At 41.2% G+C, this 20,585-nt stretch overlaps 1 protein-coding gene across 2 annotated transcripts in view; it reads right to left on the bottom strand.

The window, feature by feature from the left end:
- Positions 1-12,799, bottom strand: part of cicb (capicua transcriptional repressor b) — a 45,311-nt gene extending 32,512 nt beyond the window's left edge. Inside the window, exons 1-2 of one of the 2 annotated variants that reach the window (XM_008431312.2) lie at positions 12,576-12,799; positions 458-4,447 (exon numbers count right to left, since the gene is read on the bottom strand). In XM_008431312.2, coding sequence (XP_008429534.1) covers positions 458-4,313 — 3,856 coding nt within the window. In that variant the 5' untranslated portion in view covers positions 4,314-4,447; positions 12,576-12,799. The remainder of the gene's footprint in view (positions 1-457; positions 4,448-12,575) is intronic. The other variant, XM_008431311.2, reaches the window with a different exon arrangement.
- Positions 12,800-20,585: the final 7,786 nt, after the last annotated feature.

Below are 20,585 nucleotides of genomic sequence, written 5' to 3'. Positions count from 1 at the left end.
AAAAAAATTTAATATAATTAAAAATATATATGGGATATCCTTAATATTCTGCAGAATAATATACAGTTCCTCAAAAATTTTCAAATGCATTTAATTAAAATTAGATAGTTGTATTTCAAGCAGTATTTTTACATGAGTGTTCTGGTTTTTGTAATCCTTTATATGAAAAATATTTGATATATTTTTTACCTGTGGTGCCTAAATTACTGCTGATGTGCAGAAATCTGACTAAAATTATGCATTTTTAGAACTTTCTAATAGTGTTTTTTTTGTTGTTTTTTTTTTAAATTAATTTATGCTTTGAATACAACTTACCGAAATTCCCAAGATGTACAAACATAATCTTGGAACAGCTTATTCCAAATTTTTTCCTCCTGCAATACTGAAAAGGTTCTCCCCTTTATTTTTAACTCATTCACCTCACACGCATAACACACACATTTGTACACACACTCACCTGTGCCAGGACGTCCCATGATGATGTCCTTTCGAGGGGCAGGGTGCAGACTTTCCGCTGGTAGGATCAGAGGGAGAAGAGCCGTGGGAGAGGGGTGACAGGGAACCGGCTGCTGGACTTCTCCACCAAACCCGGTACACTTGTTGTCTTCTCGTTCTCCGGAGCTGTCTGTGCTACTCAGAGCTGAAGCTGTCACTGTTGTGCTTACGGCAACCGAGAGGGCTTGGAGGGGGGTGGCAGTAGGGTCAGTGGAAGGTAGAGAGGAAGGTGTCGGGGAAACAAGTACTAGAGTTTGGGCTGGGCTCCGCAAGAAGACAGTACCGTTGGGTACTGTTGCTGCAGCAGCATTAATTGGGACAGGAACCTGGAGGCCTGTGACGGGTTGAGGAGTAAGGGGGGTTAAAGCAATGTCTTTGGGTGGGGTGTTATCTATAGCTGCCTCGTTTCTTCCTCCTCCTCTTTCCAAGGGAGACTCTGTGAACTTCACTAGTGGGACTTCAGGATTTCGAACAATGACAGGGGAGTCCCGCAAAGTCTGCTGGGGTATAGGAACCACTCGCCGAGGCCCTCCATCAGTGGAGAGGGGAGAGGGAGGGGTTGCGGACACCAGCAGAGGAGGAGGAGAGGCAGCAGCAGAGGATGGGGGCCTGCTGGAAGAAGGTGTGTTCAGTCCTTTAAACTGGGAGAGGGTGGGTGTATGTGTGCGGGAATGTGATGCTGGTGTTTGGGGCGAAAGCACCCTGAAAGAGTTGCTGAGGTCCCCCAGCTCCAGCTCTGTTTTGGGTGTATAATCATGGTGGTGTGAGGGAAGAGGTGGAGGAGGGGGTGCATCTGATTTTCTCTTGCTGGGGCTCATGGGAACCGTAAACGTCAGGTTACTGTGGAAAGAGGGCTGGATGCCCGAAACATGTCTCTCCCTTTCACCTGCTGCTGTTAGAATTATTGGTTTACTGCCCCCTCCCCCTCCACCCCCTGTACCACTGGGCTGCCGGTGTCGCCGGTGTTGTAAGACCGGAGATGCAGTAATAGGGGAGAAGGTGGCCGGCCTGAAACCAAACAGTGGAGAGGGTGAGGGAGAGGGGGCAGGGGAGAAGGGAGACTGATTGGAGATAGGGGAGAAGGAGGGAGTGCCAGAGCGGGAGCTTCCTAACGACACAAGCATGTTGGCAGCCTCGCACTCTTCTAAATCAAACCTTGACGACAGTTCATGAGGGAGGAGGGAAGGAAGGACCAAGCGAGGTCTGGAGTCTCCTCTGCTGCTGGTCTCACTGCTCTCTCTTGAGGTCTCGTCCCACTCAAACTCACTGCTTGCCCTCCCCCGAAGGTCTGAAGGGGTCACCGTCCCTGAGCTGCTGCCTCCCCCTCCTTTCTCCCCCCCTGCTGCCTCCATCTCTTTGGTTTTCATGGACAAGTGTCTAGAGCAGTATCCTCGACGCTGAGACTCCTTCATACAGCCATCCCTAGAGCACAACCTCCTCCACTGCTTCCCATTGAACTTCTTACGGATGCCATTGGGAGTGCACACCACGTCGCCTTTTTTGTATTTCTGCTGAGCCAGCGAGAGAGGAGTCCTAGAACGGGAGGAGCCCGGAGAGGAGCCCACACCAGAAGTGGGAGTAGGGGTCTGGGTGGGAGTGGTCTTGGTTAGAGGTAGGTTTGGAGTGGTGTTGCTTATTTCAGGGGTGAGTAAAGCAGGGGATGGGGTTGGCAGAGGACTAGTTATTGTAGAGAGATGAGGTGGCCCTACACCCCTCACCAGTGAGAGGTGAGTGGATGTAGGAACGTAACTACTCGACTTGGAGACAATGTTTCTGTACTGGGAGGCTCCAGTGTTTCCTTTTGGACCAATGGAATGACCCATGTTAAAATGAGATACCTCGACATCTTCCTCTGGTGTGTTAGGCTGTTTCTGTCTTTCTCTGCCCAACAAGTTGCTTTCACATCCATGACCTGTGATGGCCACTACACTGGAGCTTACAGTGGAGGAACTGGCAGGTGAATGTACAGTTCCAGAGGCGTGCACTCCTGCAACCCCCTCATGTGAAAATCCAGGGCCCAGCCGTGCTCCACCTCCCAACACCCCCATGCCGATACTTAACTGGCAGACTTCTCTCTCTACCTCCATCTCCTCCCGGCGCTCCCTCTCCTCCCTTTCCCTCTCAAGCTCTCTCTCCTTTGCTCTCCCACCGTCTAACTGGGAGACCTCCCACGGAGGGATGAGTAGCCTCAGGCTCTGTCGGGACACCCAGACAACCCGACCCGTTACTTTGCCTTTCTCTTTCTCCCCCACCAACTTTTCACCCAGAGTTTCTCTGTCTTCGTTTAGGAGTACCTGGTAAGGAAACGAGACACCAGGGTGGGGGTCCACCTGAACAACAACCCCCTCTCTGTACAACAGAGGACTCCTTTCCTCCTCACCAAATGGGACACACACTCGAGTCCCAACAGCTACGGGGGAAATGCCAGGTGGGGGTGCATCTAAGATGAAGTCGACAGCACTCTCAGCCTCTATAGAGGGTGTCACCATAGTCCCACCACAAAAGGGGTATTTAACAAGGGTTTCTTCTCCTTGGAGCTGAACTTCAACAGTACCTCCACTTACCCTGCGCACCACCCCTGGTCTAAACATAGGAGATTGGAGGCAGGAATCTTTACCGTTGGCAGTCTTTATGTCACTCTCCATTTTTCTTTTTAGTTGGCGAGCCAGAACTCTCTGGTTTTTCATGCCTTTAGCCAGAGCTTCAGCTAGTCCCTCTGAAAGACTGACCTCTTTAGGGTTTGAATTTTGGAAAGGAGCAAGGATGTGGATATTAACATTTGGTCCTGTTGCCTCCATCACATCCAGGTCAGAAGAATGCTCACTAGCTGTATCGGTAGAGGAAGAGCGTGCCGAGTTAGGGGCACCCTCCAATTCATTTTCCCCAGTTAGTGAGTCTTTTTCCTTGGAATGTGATGTCCTGAGGGTTTTATCCTTCACTGAGACAAAATGGTTTGCTTCTGTAGCTTTATTGTCAACTGTTAACACTGATGGCTGATTACCTGAGCAATTATTACTTCTGCTATTAATGTTATTTATATAAGTACTATGGCTTCCAGCACAACTGTTACTACTGCTAGTCATACTGGTAATACCACTTGTAGTGATACTGGAAGTACTGCTATTTATGCTCACATTAGTGCCTTTATTAATGCTGTTAGGAATATTGTTACTATGCTTAAAAATATTATTGAGAGTATTCACACTTTCACTGTTTTTACTGTTGATACTGCCGTAGCTGTTAGATATGAGAGCAGGGCTGGAGATAGGAATATTATTTGTGACACTTGCATTATTAGCAAAGTGCTCATACATGTATTTTTTCTTGGGTACGCGCGCTTTGAATGTGGCCGTCTTCCTACTGGAAACTGAGCCCAAACTAGGACTGTGATTGGTGGCTTGCGGGGGTGCAGCTATGCCGAGTGGAGCTGGGGCAGAGGTAGGCAATACTACAGAATCAGTGGGTGGGGAACTGTTTCCATTTGTCCCCACAGTTTTTTCCTTTTCAGTCTTTTCCTCTGGCTTCTTTCCATCACTTCTGTCCAACACCACAGGTTTCATTTGCTCGGTAGTCTCCTCCTTAGTGTTAGTATTGCTGTTTGTGATCGGTTCGTCATCTGAGTTGGCATCTGTGGGCGTCGGGGTGTATTTGCGTTTGGAAGGAGTGCTGGGTGTGTGCTGTGTGGTTCTGACAAGTGTCTCCTTCTTGACTCTTTTAGAGTCTTTCTCTTTTAAGGGATGAGAACCAACTCGCTTTTTTCCTCCTCTGCCTCTTGTTAATGGTGGAGATCGTCTTCTATTTGTCTTCAACGGTCCCATCTTTTGCTCACTGTACACAAAGTGCTGCAGATTATATGAGGCTCCTCTTTTATATTTTAAGGCACTCCTTTAAATATTTTGCTCTCTTCTTTTTTTCTGTGCTTTTTCTGTTCATCTGCTTTCCACCATGTAATCTGTAAAAGAGAAGGGCGATAAAGCAGACAGGTGGTTATTTATTGTCTTCACAATCAGAAACTGGTAAGGGAAAAAAAATTACATCATACATGGAAGTCAGCTACACTGCACTACTCACATTTTCTCAATATCTAGAGTATGCTTTCAGTGGGCATACCCTCCATGCCTGCCCTGATTCACCGTGAAGTGCATGCATGCATGCATGTCGTGTGCTTGCAAAACATTAAACCTGGATTCCAGTGTTACAAAAATGATGATTGCTAGAGGAAAAAAACTCTTCTTAAGCTTTTTCTTTAAAAATTAAAATCTAAATATTGTTCCAAAACATTTCTCCTGGCTCTAAAATAATTGTAAAACGTGTAAATAATTAAGATCTTGCGGCATGAGAGCTTGCGACATGAAAATCCCACAACATTTCTTTTCAAATAGAAGTCTACTTCATGAAGCAGTATGAATTTTTACTGTTTTACAGAGAGATTATTATCATGTCTGCATATTGACTTGCTTGCCACCCTGTATGTAGACTCAGTGATTTTATTTTAAAGCAGCAAACCAAGTACTTCATGACTTGCCCTCAACTAATGAAGACTTCTTGACAGGCTGGCTGACAATATTTGGTAACGACAGCGATGAAGAAGCAAAACATCTATGTGGTGTGACAGATGAATTACATATGATTTACAAATTATTTATATTTGGTTTGCAAGGTATTAGGATAATGTAGTTTTTGACGTTGTTGGCGTATTTCATAATGACAACATGACCTACAATAAATAAATACGCAAGTAAACGGTAATTACTGTATGTCTTTCTGCTTTTGGTTCATGGTGAAAATAGACTTTGTATGGTGGAAGGTGTCTGAACCAACTGGACCAATTTCTTCTTTCCACCTTACCTGGAGCTGGGCAAAAAAACTATTTTGATTATTAAGTGGGAAACAAAATGTCAAAAACTATAAAAGTGTCTTATTGCCTTTAAAAGAGTATGTGTCATCTGTCTTATTGCCTTTAAAAGGCAATAAGACAGATGACACATGAGGCTTAACAGGTTATGAGTGGGTTCACCAGATGGAGGAGAGACTGTAGTGTAGTGTGAACTACATTTATGCCATTTGCTGGTTGTACTTAAACATATTTGCATTTTTAAACACTAATGCAAATAGGAATGAAACACTATAAAATTACCAGTTGAGAATGTGCCATTATTAATCAATAAAGTCCTGTAAGTTTCAAGGAAGCTTAGGACTTATTTAATAAAACATTCTGAAAACTAAATCTCATTAATTATAATCAATGTTTTGATACTTATTTGTTCTTTAAGTTTGTACAGAAACAGATTCAAGCTTACAAACTAGAACCACTAATAAATATCAAAACCGTTCAATACAACAAAATTGAGATGTTTTTGTTCTTCTTATCACCCAGATCTAATCTCAAAAACAGTTTTATAGGGAAAAAAAGCTGAATTTGACGATGTCTGCCTATTTGTAGTTTCTTGAGGAATATTGTACTTTAACTATTTACAGAAACTAAATGCATTCGACCTATATAATTAGCCAATATCTATTGATATCCAAAAATGCTGATACATTTGCAATATATTGTGAGGCCCAGATTTGTACACACTGTCAGATTATTGACTGGATAATGATTTGTTGGTAACAACACAGAATTTGGCATCTGCTTTATAGCTTCCCATCACAATCAAACTGCAATTTTGCTGTTTTTAAAGAATCCTGTTTAGTTTAAAGTCTAAAACACCAAGACTGGCCCAATTTCCTCAGGATAATTCTTCACTAAATAGAGGTGCACTATTGCATTGATGCTATGCATTGATTTGAAGATTTGAGCAGACATGAATGTTAAAACAGTTTTTACCGATGATTGTTTGAAATCTTATTTAGATAAATATATGTATAAGTATCTTTTACGTGTCCTATAAGTGCCAAGGAGAAGCCCAAGATATTTAATTTCATGAGTGGAGCGTTACGGCTTTTGCTATTGCTTTGATATATATTTATTTAGATAAATTATGTATAATTTACATATGTTATACATACAATATATTTAAATGTATAACAAGTTTACTCTAATATATAAACTTTATTAGAAATTGCTTTGGGTTTATTTCAAATGTAATGGACACAAAGGCAAAAAAGAAAGAGACAAAGTGAAAAAATGTAAGGAAACGCGCGGGAGCAAAATGTTAAAAGGGAATGAGGAAGATTGAGAGAAAGAAGAATAAAGAGAATACAAGAAAACGCCCTAGAGGTCTGCAGGTCCTTTACAACACGGTTTGAAGTTTGTGAAAGCTGTAATCTAGATTTAAAAAATAAACAAAGAAAAACGTTTGGATCCTTAACTTTCCCAAAAATATATTTAAAATCTTGCCTCATTCTCGTGAACTCGTTATCGTGCACTGTCTCCTCAAGCTGGATGTATCATTACAACTCTAGAAATATAACGTTTATATTGTAACAACGATGAAGAAATTTATTGTCAAGCATGACTGAGCCTCTTGTTGGTTTACAAAAAAAAAAAGTAAGAGGTCACCAAAAACACTTTGTATCAAAAGCAATAAAGGAAAGAAAGAATGGAGGAGAGAAAGAAAAGGAGAAATATGTCTTTAGTCTTTTTTTCATTTAAACACACACACCCACACATGCCTACCTACACACACACACACACACACACACACACACATTAAAGTCTCTATTATCGTTTGCATGATCCCTCCACTCGATTCCCTCCATCCACTTCAACATGTGACAGCAAAGCTTTCTCACGCTGCGCATTATGGACGTGATGCTATGCGATCAACTTGGGAGTGAACATTTGTTTTGACTTCCATCAGAGGAAAATAGCTGGCGGAGGCCTGGGTGAGGTCACAACTACAACACGAGTGGGAGAAAGAGAGGAATACACGGCTGTTTGGTTGTTTGATCAAACAGGCTGTTCCTGTGTAGTCAGTGGGAATTTCCACAGTCATTCTAGCACTCGCCGGCTCCCTCTCACTTCTTCTCGAGGTCTCAGTTTTTCATAGTCGCCTTTTGTCAGTGTCACACTGATACTCTCTCTTTTTCTCACACGCACATACACACACTCGTGTTTCACCAAAAAGACAATATAATTGGAATAATCTGCCTCGGTAAGATATGCCCAAAATGAGAGAAATTAAAAGCCTGGCGCAGGATCAGGCACACTCACTGATGCAAGATTACAGGCTTAATACAATGACACACACACACACACACACACATTTACAGACATACACACTTACAGCAAGCCGCACAGACATATGCATACGTGTTCCCCCTTCGGTTATGCTCAGCAACTCACCCACATGTGCAAATGCATGATTTCCGACAAATGCAGATATAAACACTTGCCCACTAATTCATACAGTACACGTATACACTTCCTGTCCTGACATTGAAGAAGTTTCTCTGTCTTTCAGACACACACACACACGCACACACAAGGTGACCTCAATGTTAACTGTTTAACAACAACAACATAAATGAGTAACACACCAGTTCGTCTTCGCGCCATACAAAAACTCATCTCTCCCTGGACAAAAATGACTAATCAAAACCAAGAGTCGTTCGTGCAATCATGACTGTATCACAGCATAAACAGTCTATAAGTCTGGCTCGCAACACAAGCAGGGACACTGTCATTTATTAATTTCTGCATCAATAAATGCATTATTTGTTCTAAGAATGGATCAAATTGGATTGATGCCACATTTTTTTAACTAAAACAATCAGACACAGATTAGGAAATTATGATTTGATGCATTAAATGAAGATAATCTTGTCATTTCTTCGTTTTCTCTTGACTCAAACCTTGCAGCACTAGTTTTCTCTTTTATGTGTCATGGTTCTTAAAAAAAAAACTAAATTGGTCAAAACTGGCACTGGTCTGACTTTAAAGAAAACCAGGAAATGCCTCGGCCAATATAAGAATGATCGGTGCCTCTCTAGTTTCTCAAACTGACCTTTTCAGTGATGTTTCAAAGAGAAGTGAAGCTTTAAAAACACAACCTGAAACATATCTGTCCATAATAAATAGCAACTACAAACCTGCTTTAAAATTGCATGACAGAACTGGATGTAATTCAACATAAATATGTTAGTTTATGTCTCACTGATTTGTAGTAAGCGCATTCAGATTTGAATGAGTGTAGTGGATAAACAAAGTAGCAGATCATGAAATGCATTACATTCTATACTTCAAACCTAAATTATTTCCAACAAGTTATTGCCAATTGTTTAATCTCTGATTCTGTATGTAGATGTGTATTTATGAATTGTTTTAAATTGTTAATCCCTGAAAATCATGAAAAAGAGAAAAATAAAAAAAGAGAAAACTGACTGAAGGAACGTACCTCCCACCAGTACCAGACCAAGTACCCCTTCATTAGAGGAGATGACGGGGCCTGGACTGGGAATGCTGGGTCTGTAAAGGAACTTTTGAAAAATGGGAAAAGAGGAAGGAGTCAGAGCCACATGTCTGACTGTTTGGCTAAATGACTGGCGAGGATCTGATCTTAGCACAGAAAAATGTGTTTGGTCATGCTCATGGCCATCCCAAAACGCTCGAGACTGGCTGATAAGCCAGTGGGAGGTATGTGTGTGTGTGTGTGTGTGTGTGTGTGTGTGTGTGTGTGTGTGTGTGTGTGTGTGTGTGTGTGTGTGTGTNGTGGCCCAGGTGACGGAGCTCAGCGGCTCCTGTGGGGGTGTGTGTGTGTGTGTGTGTGTGTGTGTGTGTGTGTGTGTGTGTGTGTGTGTGTGTGTGTGTGTGTGTGTGTGTGTTCTCATTTCATTTCCAGAGTAGTTGTTACCAAAGGAAAATGTATATCATTTTGATTGTGAATTACCCTTTTGCCATTTTATTATTTTCCATATAGAAAGTTGAATGTGTTTTTGCTTTCCCAGACTATGGTGACAGGAAAAACTACACTGATTGCATGTGGTATCTGTTATTTCCATGCTTAAGAGAAGCAGCAAATTTGAATACCGCATGTAACCTAATCCTTAACTTAAAAATCAAAAAGCACCAATCCATGATGACCACTTCTTGAATAAAATGTTATGATACAAACAAGCAAGTCTGAATCAGAATTTCTCTGTGGTGGGAGCTACTGAAGTGCATAAAATGTCAGTCAAAATTTTGGAAGAAAAAGTAAAAATGCTGAAAATACAATTTTGTTCTCCTCTGGGCTGAATTTGGATGAAGGAGAAAAAGGAATTTAGAAGTGATCTGGACAAGTCCTGACACTGTCCAGCCAACATTAGAGGCAGCCACCAGTAAACTTGCTGCTGCTCCGGTCTAAAGCAAACCGTAAATCTTACATCGACATATAATCGCAATCTCCATGGCAATAAACTGGACTCCCCCTTTAAACAACAAAAATCGTCTGTTTCACCCAATAAACACAGAGGATAAAGGGACCCTCCTTGTAATGTAGCCCCGGTCGGCAGCAAAACCAAACTTTACACACACACTAAATGCCCTCTCTGGAATTTACAGCGCAGCCATGCATACTGTTAAACTCTCCCTTGGACCTATACATTATCACGCACTTACTTTACCATGTAAACAATCTCCTATACGTACATAACTCCATTTTCACTGTGTAAATTTTGCATATCTGCAATTAATGCACACAGGTTTACTGATGAGTTTAAAATATAGAATTTCACTGAGTTTTTCAGTTCGGATGCAGGTGCATGTAAAGCACCAGGCACGTACACTCACGCCGCTCGGTCATTTATAAAGACCATCATCTCTGTGTTGCCACGAGAAAATTAAGTTGTGGAGTATTTATTACTTAACTATGAGACTCTAATAAACAGATGACAGTATATTAAGTTTGTCAAAGAGGAGGCAGCATGTGTCCCGCTGAAAGATGGCACAGGTTGTGTGTATGAAATAAAAGAAGGTGTGAGGGGCAATCAAGCGGCTTGTTGTACAAAAGGTATCAGCCGTGTTTGGACCGTGTCTGCCTCGTGCAATGCTGCATTGGCAGCTCATGTCAAAGAGAATGTATGCATGTAGGCATCCTTCCCTCCTGAAACATTTTATGGGTGTCTGTCTGGGCGCAGGGCTGCAGTGACGGAGGAGGCAGAACGTAAAGAGGAGGAAAGAAGGACGACCGTGATGGTGAAGCCTGTCGTGGTCCTCGTACTCTTCGGTATAGCAGGGCGGCTATGCCCTTAACTGGGTCACCGGGGAACACACACTCACACGTGAAACGGGGAAAAAGAGCAGACAACATGCTCTCTTCAACAAACACTCACGATTTTGTTTATAAGCTCATGCGTGATTGCTCAGACAACATTATTTGAATAGAAGAATATGGAGTTCTGGTATTTTAGGGTGAGCTGTGTGTTTGTGTCTGTATGTATGAATGCAAGTGAAAGGGGCCGCTTGTTACAGAAAGAGAATATTGTGCCGTACTAGAAATACCGGTAACTGTTTTGTAGATCGGTGCAGATATTAAATAACATTATTATGAATAAAACAAAGAGATGCACCGATCGGGTTTTTTCCTGCAGATACCAATGTCTGTTTTTCTATCAGGTTCGACACTATTAACCCCCCCCCCCATGCCTTGCAAGGTCTATAACATACAAAAGATAAAGAAATGTGGTGGTTCTGAATTGAACAAAATTGTGGGAATGAAAAAAAAACCCATTCCATTTATGTAAAAAAAAACACATGTAAAGTAATTGATGCAGCTATACACTGAAAATAAAGGGAGTTCATTTATGAACAGGAAAAATAATTACATATTTCAGTATTCCGATTAGGGAAAATTGGATGATTCCGATCTCTGGCCTATTGATTGGTGCATCTTTAATAAAATATAACCACTAAGAAGGTCTGACATTTGTACACATTGTGGCCAGGATTGATCGTGGGTTTTTGTAGCATAGATCAGAGGTGACTCTTCCTGTTTGGGACCAAATGGCAGAAATGCCAATGTCACATCAATGCCCTGCTGCTCAACAACATCAGGACCACACAGGAGCATTAATGAGGATAATGGGGAATGCATGACACAGTGGAAACATGCAGGACAGATGAAGTCAAAATGTCCAAAACAAGCATCTAATTAATGACTTGAGATAAATGTTGCAAAACTGCTAGAAATGTGGAGATGTCATGGGATGCCTCGAATATGATTGCGGGATAGCAGAGCAGGAAAGTGGAGTGACGACGAGAGGAGGGAAAAGCCGAGAAAACACTGAAAGCATCCCCGGCTTCTCTGTGAGTACTACGAGAGGCGCTCTACAATGTCAAAGGAGTATATTATGACTCGAGGCGGTCAAACGCTTTGCTGTGCAGGATGGTGAAAAAAACACAAACCAACCGGTTTGAAAGTAACGCTTAATTATCTGAACCCCAATTATTCTCATGCAGCGTTGTTTTGTATGCAAGAAACGCACTGTAACGGAAAAGTGTGCACGAAAGCACAACCGAGTAGAGATTTCTTGCAAGGAATCGAGGGTATATAAAACTTAGGTGAACGCAGAAATCTTTTCGTTATCGCTCTAGTAAGCAGCCGTGGCATTAGTAGTATAGTGGTGGTTGTAGTAGTCGTAGTACGGCTACGAGACGGTGGTACAAGATACCCACAAAATGACGTTTTCCCCAAATGTATTTTTACATTATCCCTTGTTGATTTCTTCTAAAATATCCCGAGTTAGATCGCTTTTCGTGTTAGTAAACATTTAGACTGCAACGCTGCAAATAGGTCGCTTGTTTTTACTACGCTACGTGCCACGGCTCCGCGCAAAACTCAAAAACAAAGGTCAAGAAAAAGTACTCTACAATTAACAGGCGACGTTTTTGTCAACTGCATTAATGCGGGATCTTTCTGTAGGAGGATGGGGAAACATTTCAGAAAGTTTTTAGGCTGTTACGCTCCCACCCCTCCCCTGTCTTCGGGTTTTTTCCCCTCGGCTCGGAAGCCTTGTCACTCCGTTTCTTTGGACGGTTGTGGAACATTCGACGACCGTTGGCGCTTCTACATTCTAGTCTCGTGCTAACTCCTGCAAATGAAAAATGAACGTCAGTTTAGCTTCACTAACCTTTTGCTAACTTAGTTCCAACTCACCTCAAACAGCGTTTTTCCTCATTCCACAGAAAGATTTACGGTCCTATTTTCCCGATGGGGAGACTAGTGCAACTCCCAGTGACATCCCTCTGCTGTCGGCTTTGAATACTTCGCACTTTACTTTTCCTGCACAAAACATGTCTTTTCCCCTCCGCAGAAACTCAAACAAGGATACAAAAAAACTATCGCTCTCCTTTTCCACTACAGTCACAAAATGGTGAATGAACCACTAACAGCTGGGGAACCGACCAATGACAGTCCGCTGACAGTTACAGTAGCCAAACAGCGCGAGCGCTGCGGCGCAGAGGGCGTAGCGGGCTGTCAAAGTCTAGCGGACGGACAGAGAGGTCCAGCCAATGGCGGCGGGGATGCTGAGCGAAACCGGTGTCCTGTCCCAAACTTTACAGTATCCAATGAGAGCTTTGGGAACCATAGGAACAGCATGAGGGAGGGCCGAGAGGAGGGAGTATGTGACTGCCAGCCAATAAAAAGGCACAATTGTCCCCTCCGTCTCCTCCTATTTTCTTGAGGAGTATGTTTACCATAATTGACAGCAGAAGCACTATTCCTGAGTAGAACGTGATAACGCATCAACTGCTAGAAGCTGATACAGGAAGGATCCAAATAGCCCTATACGGTCATTGTCACATCTAACTGTTGCTACGTGCGTTTTTATAACTGTGTCCGCTTATACTTTTAGCAAGACGGATTAAAACAGACGAAAAAGAAAAATGAGCTAAAGTTTACGTCCAAAAGTTATTTTCTGAGCAAATTTTCACTCTGTGTGGTGCAGCCGATCATCAACTACATCCCCCCTTCCTTTTCTCTCAGCAACAGACGCTCACTTTCACTGCTCTCAGCCAATCACGGCGCAGAATCTGACTCGCTCTGACGTAGGTGGTTTCCAAGCCACGCCCACTCTATTGTAAGTGAACGGGAGCTGTCCTGGCTAACGTCAGTTCCTCGGCAGGCGATTGGAAGAACGAGGAACGTCTCGGAGCCAATGGTCGCGCGTTGCGATGATGTCATCACGAGTGTTGCCACCAGCTGGACTTACGGGGCGTGGCCTGTAGTAAATTCCGCTAACATTGTGTGTTTGTAACTTGCAGATAGTGAATATGAATTTGTATAATGAAAATGATCCCGAGCTTATGTTTTATATGATGACAAGTGTCAGATGGGCATTCTGCACGTGGCATTACTTGGATATGCAACATATGTTGGTGACCTTCAGTTTCTGCATAAACAACGTAAAATGACGCTACCTTGCAGAAGATAGGTCCATAATTGCAAACATTACATAACCGCTGGCAAGTGTGTGTAGTAGAATATCAGACTCATGCTGAGGCAGACCATCAGATCTGGAGTGAACAGTGCCCCCTGCTGGTATGTAGGATAGTAATGTTGAAAATTGGAAACTCAAACTTGAAAACACAAGGAAGCCCCTGATTGGATAGTGGTGCTGTATGTTTTGTAAGTGTATGGCAACCTCTCTCCACTGTGCTTTCCTACGTGTGTGTGTGTGTGTGTGTGTGTGTGTGTGTGTGTGTGTGTGTGTGTGTGTGTGTGTGTGTGTGTGCTGAAAAGCTGTGAGACAGAAGAGCTGGAAATTGATTAAACGTGGATTTAGAGTGACATCTAGCGGTGATTGGTACGCATCGCAACTAAAGACAAATTGTTAACCTGCTTGAACGCTCAAATAAAAATAGTGAAGTTTAAATCACAGTTATGTTCTAAAACAATATCCAAAACTTTAAGCATCGCACTGAGTAATAGAAGGAAGACAACTTTTGAAGAAAACCAAAAAAAAAAACCAATTTAAAGTGTGCCACAAGCCATGTAGGAATGTGGAAGAAGGGTGATGTCAAACTTTCTGGTCCCACTATTAATTACCCTAAAACATGGTGGTGGCAGCATCATGATGTGGATATGCTTTCACAGGGAAAGGGACAAAGAAGCTGATCAGAACTGATTCGAAGATAAATTTCAGCAGGACAGTCTTAACGATAACCAGATCAACAAAGGAATGATTTAGATCAAATAATGACTCTTTCAAAGTATAGAATATTAAATTGGTTTCCGCACACTATCTCAATCTAATCAGAAGCAAATTTAGTCTCTAGATGTACAAACCTGGAAGGGACATACCACAAAAAAACTTGCAGTTGTTACTGCAATGAAAACCGCTGGAAGAAAAATTGACCTAGGAGGCCAGAATGCATGCCGCGCTTTTCAGATTTGATTTGGAATAAAAAATGTTAAAACAATTTTCTTTCAACTCTGCAACTGTTTGTGAGATTTTTTTTAATGTGAAATCCCAATAAATAGTTATTGTTTGATGTTGAAAAATTGTGACCATAATCACTCTAAACTTCTTCACAGCTTTATCCCTACTGTTCTCCTTGGTCTTCATGATGCTGATTGCTCACTAATGTTCTCTAACAACCAATAAACATCTTAAACAGAGAGCTTAAGCAACACTGTTTATTAATTTGTTTACTGTTTTAGTTTTATTTTGTTTTACGTCACACGCATGCAGTTTAATCTCCTCTTTTGTTTTATGTTATGTGTTTTTATATCTTATATTTTGTAAAGCACTTTGTTACTTCTGACCTGTAAAAGATACTCTTTAATAAAGTTCACTTTACTTATTTACTTAATTATTACTTAATTATATGCAGCAGATTGTATTTAATGTGGGGAAAATTAAAAGAGGGCTAAATACTTTAAATATGAATCCATCACTTTTCAGAGTTTGGTTTGCATAAAATTGACAAACTCACGTAAAGTGTTGTGAAAAACCATCCATATTGTAGTAGCTTTACTAGCCATTAAAACATATACATAACTACAGACTCCATATTTCACTCCATCATTTGAAGTTGCTCCTAAAAAAATCATATAAAAGCTTGTTCTTTAAACTTAGATCAGTAAAGCATTTGGACCTTAAGGGGAAAACGTTGAGAACGTGTCAGCTTACAAATATTTGGGCACATGGATTGATGACAAATCACAAATGGTCTTTTTCACCTCATGTAGAACATCTGCTGAAAAAGCTCACAGCTGTGCTTGGCTTCTCGTATCGACACAAATCCTGCATGAAGCTGGAGATATGAAGGAAAAAGCTCGTGTAAACAACTTTCCTGAATGTGTTGTACTATGGAGACAATATCCACATGAATGCAGCTTCTACACTTTGTTGTCTGGATACGATATTTCACAGAGCTTTGCATTCCATCACATACTCTGCTTCAGGAGTTAGCACTGTGAACGTTATGCCTTACCATCATGGCATTCAGTAACACAAAGGAGGCAACAACAACTGGTTCACATTCATTTTTGAAGCTGTCTTGGGTAAGCAGCCTTTACATTTCGTCTCATGTCTCCAGTCAGAAGTTGACACAACATCACATCTGCTTCTTTTCACCGTGGCCAAAATCTGCTCAGAAGATTTATTTCACGTTGCACCTTGGCGCTGGAATAATTTGCAGAAGTCGTTAAAACTCCAACAGTTTATTCAGAAGAATGAATTTAAAACTCTTCGGTTTAACTCAAGAGCGTAAACGCTATTCTTAAATAGTTTTAGATTATTTTATGAATAATCTAATACTAAGATCTATTTTTGTCCATTTTTATTTTGGAAGTACTGAAAGGTGTTTTGCAATGTTTTAATTGTCTGTACCTATTATTTAATATCCTATACGCTGGTGTGACTCCTGGCCAGGTCTGTCTTGAAAAAGAGATTCTTTTATCTCAAGCAACTTCCAGGTAAAATAATGGCTAAATAAAAATAATTTCTGAATAGCTTTGCTTTTTAGGCAAACTTACATATTCTAGATCATCCAACTAATTTAGACCTCAGATCATTTAAGTATATTTGCACCAGGACAACCTCCTTTCCTTTTCTTTATTTTTCAAAATACATAAATAAATACATTGGCTGTACTTACATGTTTCTTTCATCCTTTATTTTATTTCCTCTAAAGTTTCTATTCTTAAAACTTATCATTGCTGCAAGGCAAAAGTGCTTCCAATTGCGCCACCGTGCAGCCATAAATGAATTATTGATTCTTAAATAGAAACTGTCTGACAATATGACGTTAACTTAAATATCTGAAAACCAACATACCAAGCCTGAATCTAAAGAAATTCAAATCAGATGAGGAATAAACTCAGTTTATAATAAATCTGGAAAGAAGAGTGGGTAAAAAAAAAAAAAAGGTGATGGCAACTGTTGGCGATACTTCTGGTTATTAGTTTTTGTTGCTATTTTTCTTTAATTAAAGTTTATTTGATTAGAATCATTTAAGTGTGACAAACTTAACATCAAGCCACTGAAGGAATCGGTAACGGTGACTATTTCTTTTTTTTGCTGCATGACCTCGTTTCCCTTCCCCTTCACATAATATCCGAGTGAAGTTCTTTCAAGTTCACGGTTTTAATGTGACAAAATGTTGAAAACTTTTGCACCGAGTCTGCATTCACTCCTCCTCACACCTGCCCACGTGTTTTCTCTGATGACGCCCTTGGAAATGGAGCTGAAGGTTTTTCCATGAGCCTTCAACCAAAACATGCAGCTTAAGATTTTTTTTGCTCATTTCAGAATTCAGGAATCCAGACGTTTAGATAACATTCATACAGGCTCTGCTGTTTGTATTACTTTTTTTTTTCCAGATAGTATGATGTTTGCTTCAAGAATTTATTGATGTCTAACTGAATCTATTTTTCCCCTAAAGAAGATCAACATTTTTAACGCTCAAAGGAGCATCGATCTGCTCTGTGAAAAGCTGAAAGAGCTCTTCTTTCTTTGTTCATCAAACATTGCCCCTTCATTTTTTTTTCTTCTCCAAACATATGCTGCCTCAGTTCAGCTTCTATTTTAAAGAAATTATTTCAAGAATTATTATTATATAAGCATTTGTTTTGCTCATGTGTCTGTCTAGCATCTAAAGCTGGGAATTTATACAGTTATTTTGCAGTCAGACAGGACTTTGATCGTCCTTTTCATCAGTACTAAAAGTAGTTTTCTCACAAAGTTTGTGCAGTTTGAGTCCAATCTTTTCCTGTCAGCTGTCAGAGACAGCAGGTTACAAATGCCTGGAGAAGCGTTTGGGTCAAGGTTGGAAAACCGCAATGAATCTTTTAAATGAGCAATCCGAGAAGAAATAAAACTTCCCTAACGAGTCGGTAAATTCTTCAGCTCAAAGCTGTTGAGCAGGCTTGAACTTTCACATTATTATGCTGGTTTTCTTTCTTTTTTTAAAAGAAATATTTCATTTGTAGCATTTAGTTATTTTCCAGCCTAACATCATAACAGCCATAACATGACAATGATGTTAACGTGTCAAATAGTTTTAGATGCTAAACAGATCAAAAAGCCTCATGATGGGAGAAATGTTGATCTAGATGCAGCAGAATGCAAAGTGTATAACTGGGAAGATGAGAGAAAAATGATTCATGGCTTAAATCTTCGTTTTACTAATAAAACTCTGAAAAGTGTGGCATTGAAATGTATTTGGCTCCCCTGAGTCAATATTTCATGCAACTGATTCCTATTTGAAACAAACTTTATAAAGGTTTGTTTCATTTGTTTCAAACTTTTATAAAGTTTGAAACAAACCAAACAGAAATGATTGGTTCCTTTAAATCACGACTCTAAATTTGTTTCTTTTGTGACTTTAATATCTGTATTTTAAAAAAAATTCTTATGTGCAATGATTTATGCTCATGCTTTGTTTATTTCTCTCTTTCCTGTAACTTCCTACAAATCACTTTGAATTGCTTTGGATAAAAATCTTTTCTTTTTTCTTTTTTTTTTTTTTTACCTTGACCTAATAGCAGATTCCAGATAAATCTGCTGATTTGATTGATAAAATAATATTTAAAACATTACTGTAATTTCTAGAGCCTAGAGGGCCACATAAAATCGTCTGGCGGACTGGATTTGGCCTGCAGGCCTTGAGTTTGACACATCTGTGGTAGAGAATCTGTGAAGGGAAGGAAAGATTAGGGTGATGAGAAAGAGGACTTCCAACCTCAAAGACTCTGAGCTCATCCCTGAACCCAAACGGTCACAGATTTCATTTTGGTATTTCTAACAATCAATAAAGACTTTTAACTGAGAAGGTGTGTAAATAATTATGGAATGTTTGTCCCCCCTATTGTAAATAAAGTCATGGAATCACACCTCTCCCACATGAAAGTGTCATTTTCAGTCAGAAAACAACTTTTTGGATGAAAGCTATCAGAGGTATAAATATATTTTTTTCAATAAACTGTATTTCCATTTAGCTGATTTAACTTATTTTCTTCCTATTTTTGATGATGACTAACATGTCTCTGCTTTATTTTATTTTAATGATTTCTTTTCTGACCCCTGTGCCTCGTTAGCACCCGCCCCTCCTGCTACGATCTCCGTCCTCCACAGGGCGCCTGACCCCTGACCTCCACCGTTCACCACCCGCCCTGTGCAGTCGCCGTCAGGCCGTCACTCGACCCTCAGAGACGCTGGACTCCTGCTGCGCCCCGCTGTCAGGCCAGCATCAGGTAGCAGGAAACACACACAGGCCAGATTTTGACTTTGAACGTAAAACCTGACCTTTTTATAGTGCAGACACTAAGTTCATACAGCAGGTCTTGTTGCCAAATTCTGGTTTATTTTTTTATTTATTTTTTGCTAAAATCTGATATTGGTTTTGGTCACACAATTAAACCCAACATGTGAACGGATTACGTAACCAAAGCGACCCTCTTGCGCAGAAGAAGAACTTTGACTTCACACGTATTTATGGAAGAAATAACTGGTGCAGTTTGTGGGCAGACGACCACACAAAAGAAAAAGAAAAATCGGATTTCAGGAAAAAATCGGAACTGAGCATCAAGACCTGATGTGTGGACGTAGCCTGAAAGTAACATGACCTCTGACCCCTTCACCCAGTCATGTACGCCACCCGTCTCTATAAAGAAGAGTAAGAAAATCTAAACATAAGAGGAAAAAATAAAACTGAGAGGCTGAAAGGCTTTCGAAGCAGGAGCACGGAAGTCAGTTCAAATAAAACAATAAAAAGCAACAATAAAACTCAGATTGTGAGGGTTCAGGGAGGATTTACTGTACACCGCCTCAGAGTCATGCACCCTGCTTCACCTGAAAGCTCCTCTTCAAGGGCCCCTGGAGCAACGGATTCTTGTTACCAGCAGGAGCTGAGCCTTTAGGTGCAGGTTTGGGGCCTTGACTTTAGATATTCAGCAGAACAGGGCCTTGCTTCCACAGATGCAGTTAAATGTCAACAGAGGCTTTTATGTGCTGACATGTTCTCCGAATCTGCCGATTACATGTGCGACTATTTCTAATGAAGGACATGTGATTTTATCTTCTTTTAAGCCTCCGTATGTTGAGTTTACGTAATAATTCTTACATAAGTGTCTGTGAGTCTTTGCAGAGCATTTTGTGCTGTGAGCTCTTAAAGGGGTGGAGGGGCTCTTTGTGTATCAAGTGTCAGCAGAGGACAAGTTTTCCTCCTTAGCGTACAGGAGCAGTCTTAACATCTGATAAGTGCTGCCTGCACTCTCACTCCGCCAGGGTTGAGGATTTACAGGAGATCCAGGCGGTGCAAGGCGGGATCAGACCCGGAGATAAACAACAGTTTGGGAAAACGGGACGCTGTCACAAAGGAAACGTTTAAGGAAGACACTCTTGAATGGATTTATTCAGACATCTGAGCCGCCTCTGCACGCCGAGGCAAACTGCGCCGTGATGGACGGCAGGCCGAGGTGATGTTATGACCTCACAGGGCTGGCGCAGGGGTTCGACATCCAGGAGAACAGTAGGCCCTTGTGCTCACTGCGTTCTAGCTCGGGGTAACTTTACACCGCTCAGCTGTTCCTCGGGGTCCCACGTCACGTCGCCGAGCCGAAGACGGGACCCTCGCGAGGCGTCGCTGGTCTCACACACACACACACACACACACACACACACACACACACACACACACACACACACACACACACACA

The sequence above is a fragment of the Poecilia reticulata genome, linkage group LG16 (assembly GCF_000633615.1).
Source record: "Poecilia reticulata strain Guanapo linkage group LG16, Guppy_female_1.0+MT, whole genome shotgun sequence".
In the NCBI taxonomy this organism is placed as follows: domain Eukaryota; kingdom Metazoa; phylum Chordata; class Actinopteri; order Cyprinodontiformes; family Poeciliidae; genus Poecilia; species Poecilia reticulata.
The sequence above is the reverse complement of the archived record's forward strand: the minus strand, read 5'-3'. Positions and strand labels throughout refer to the sequence as shown.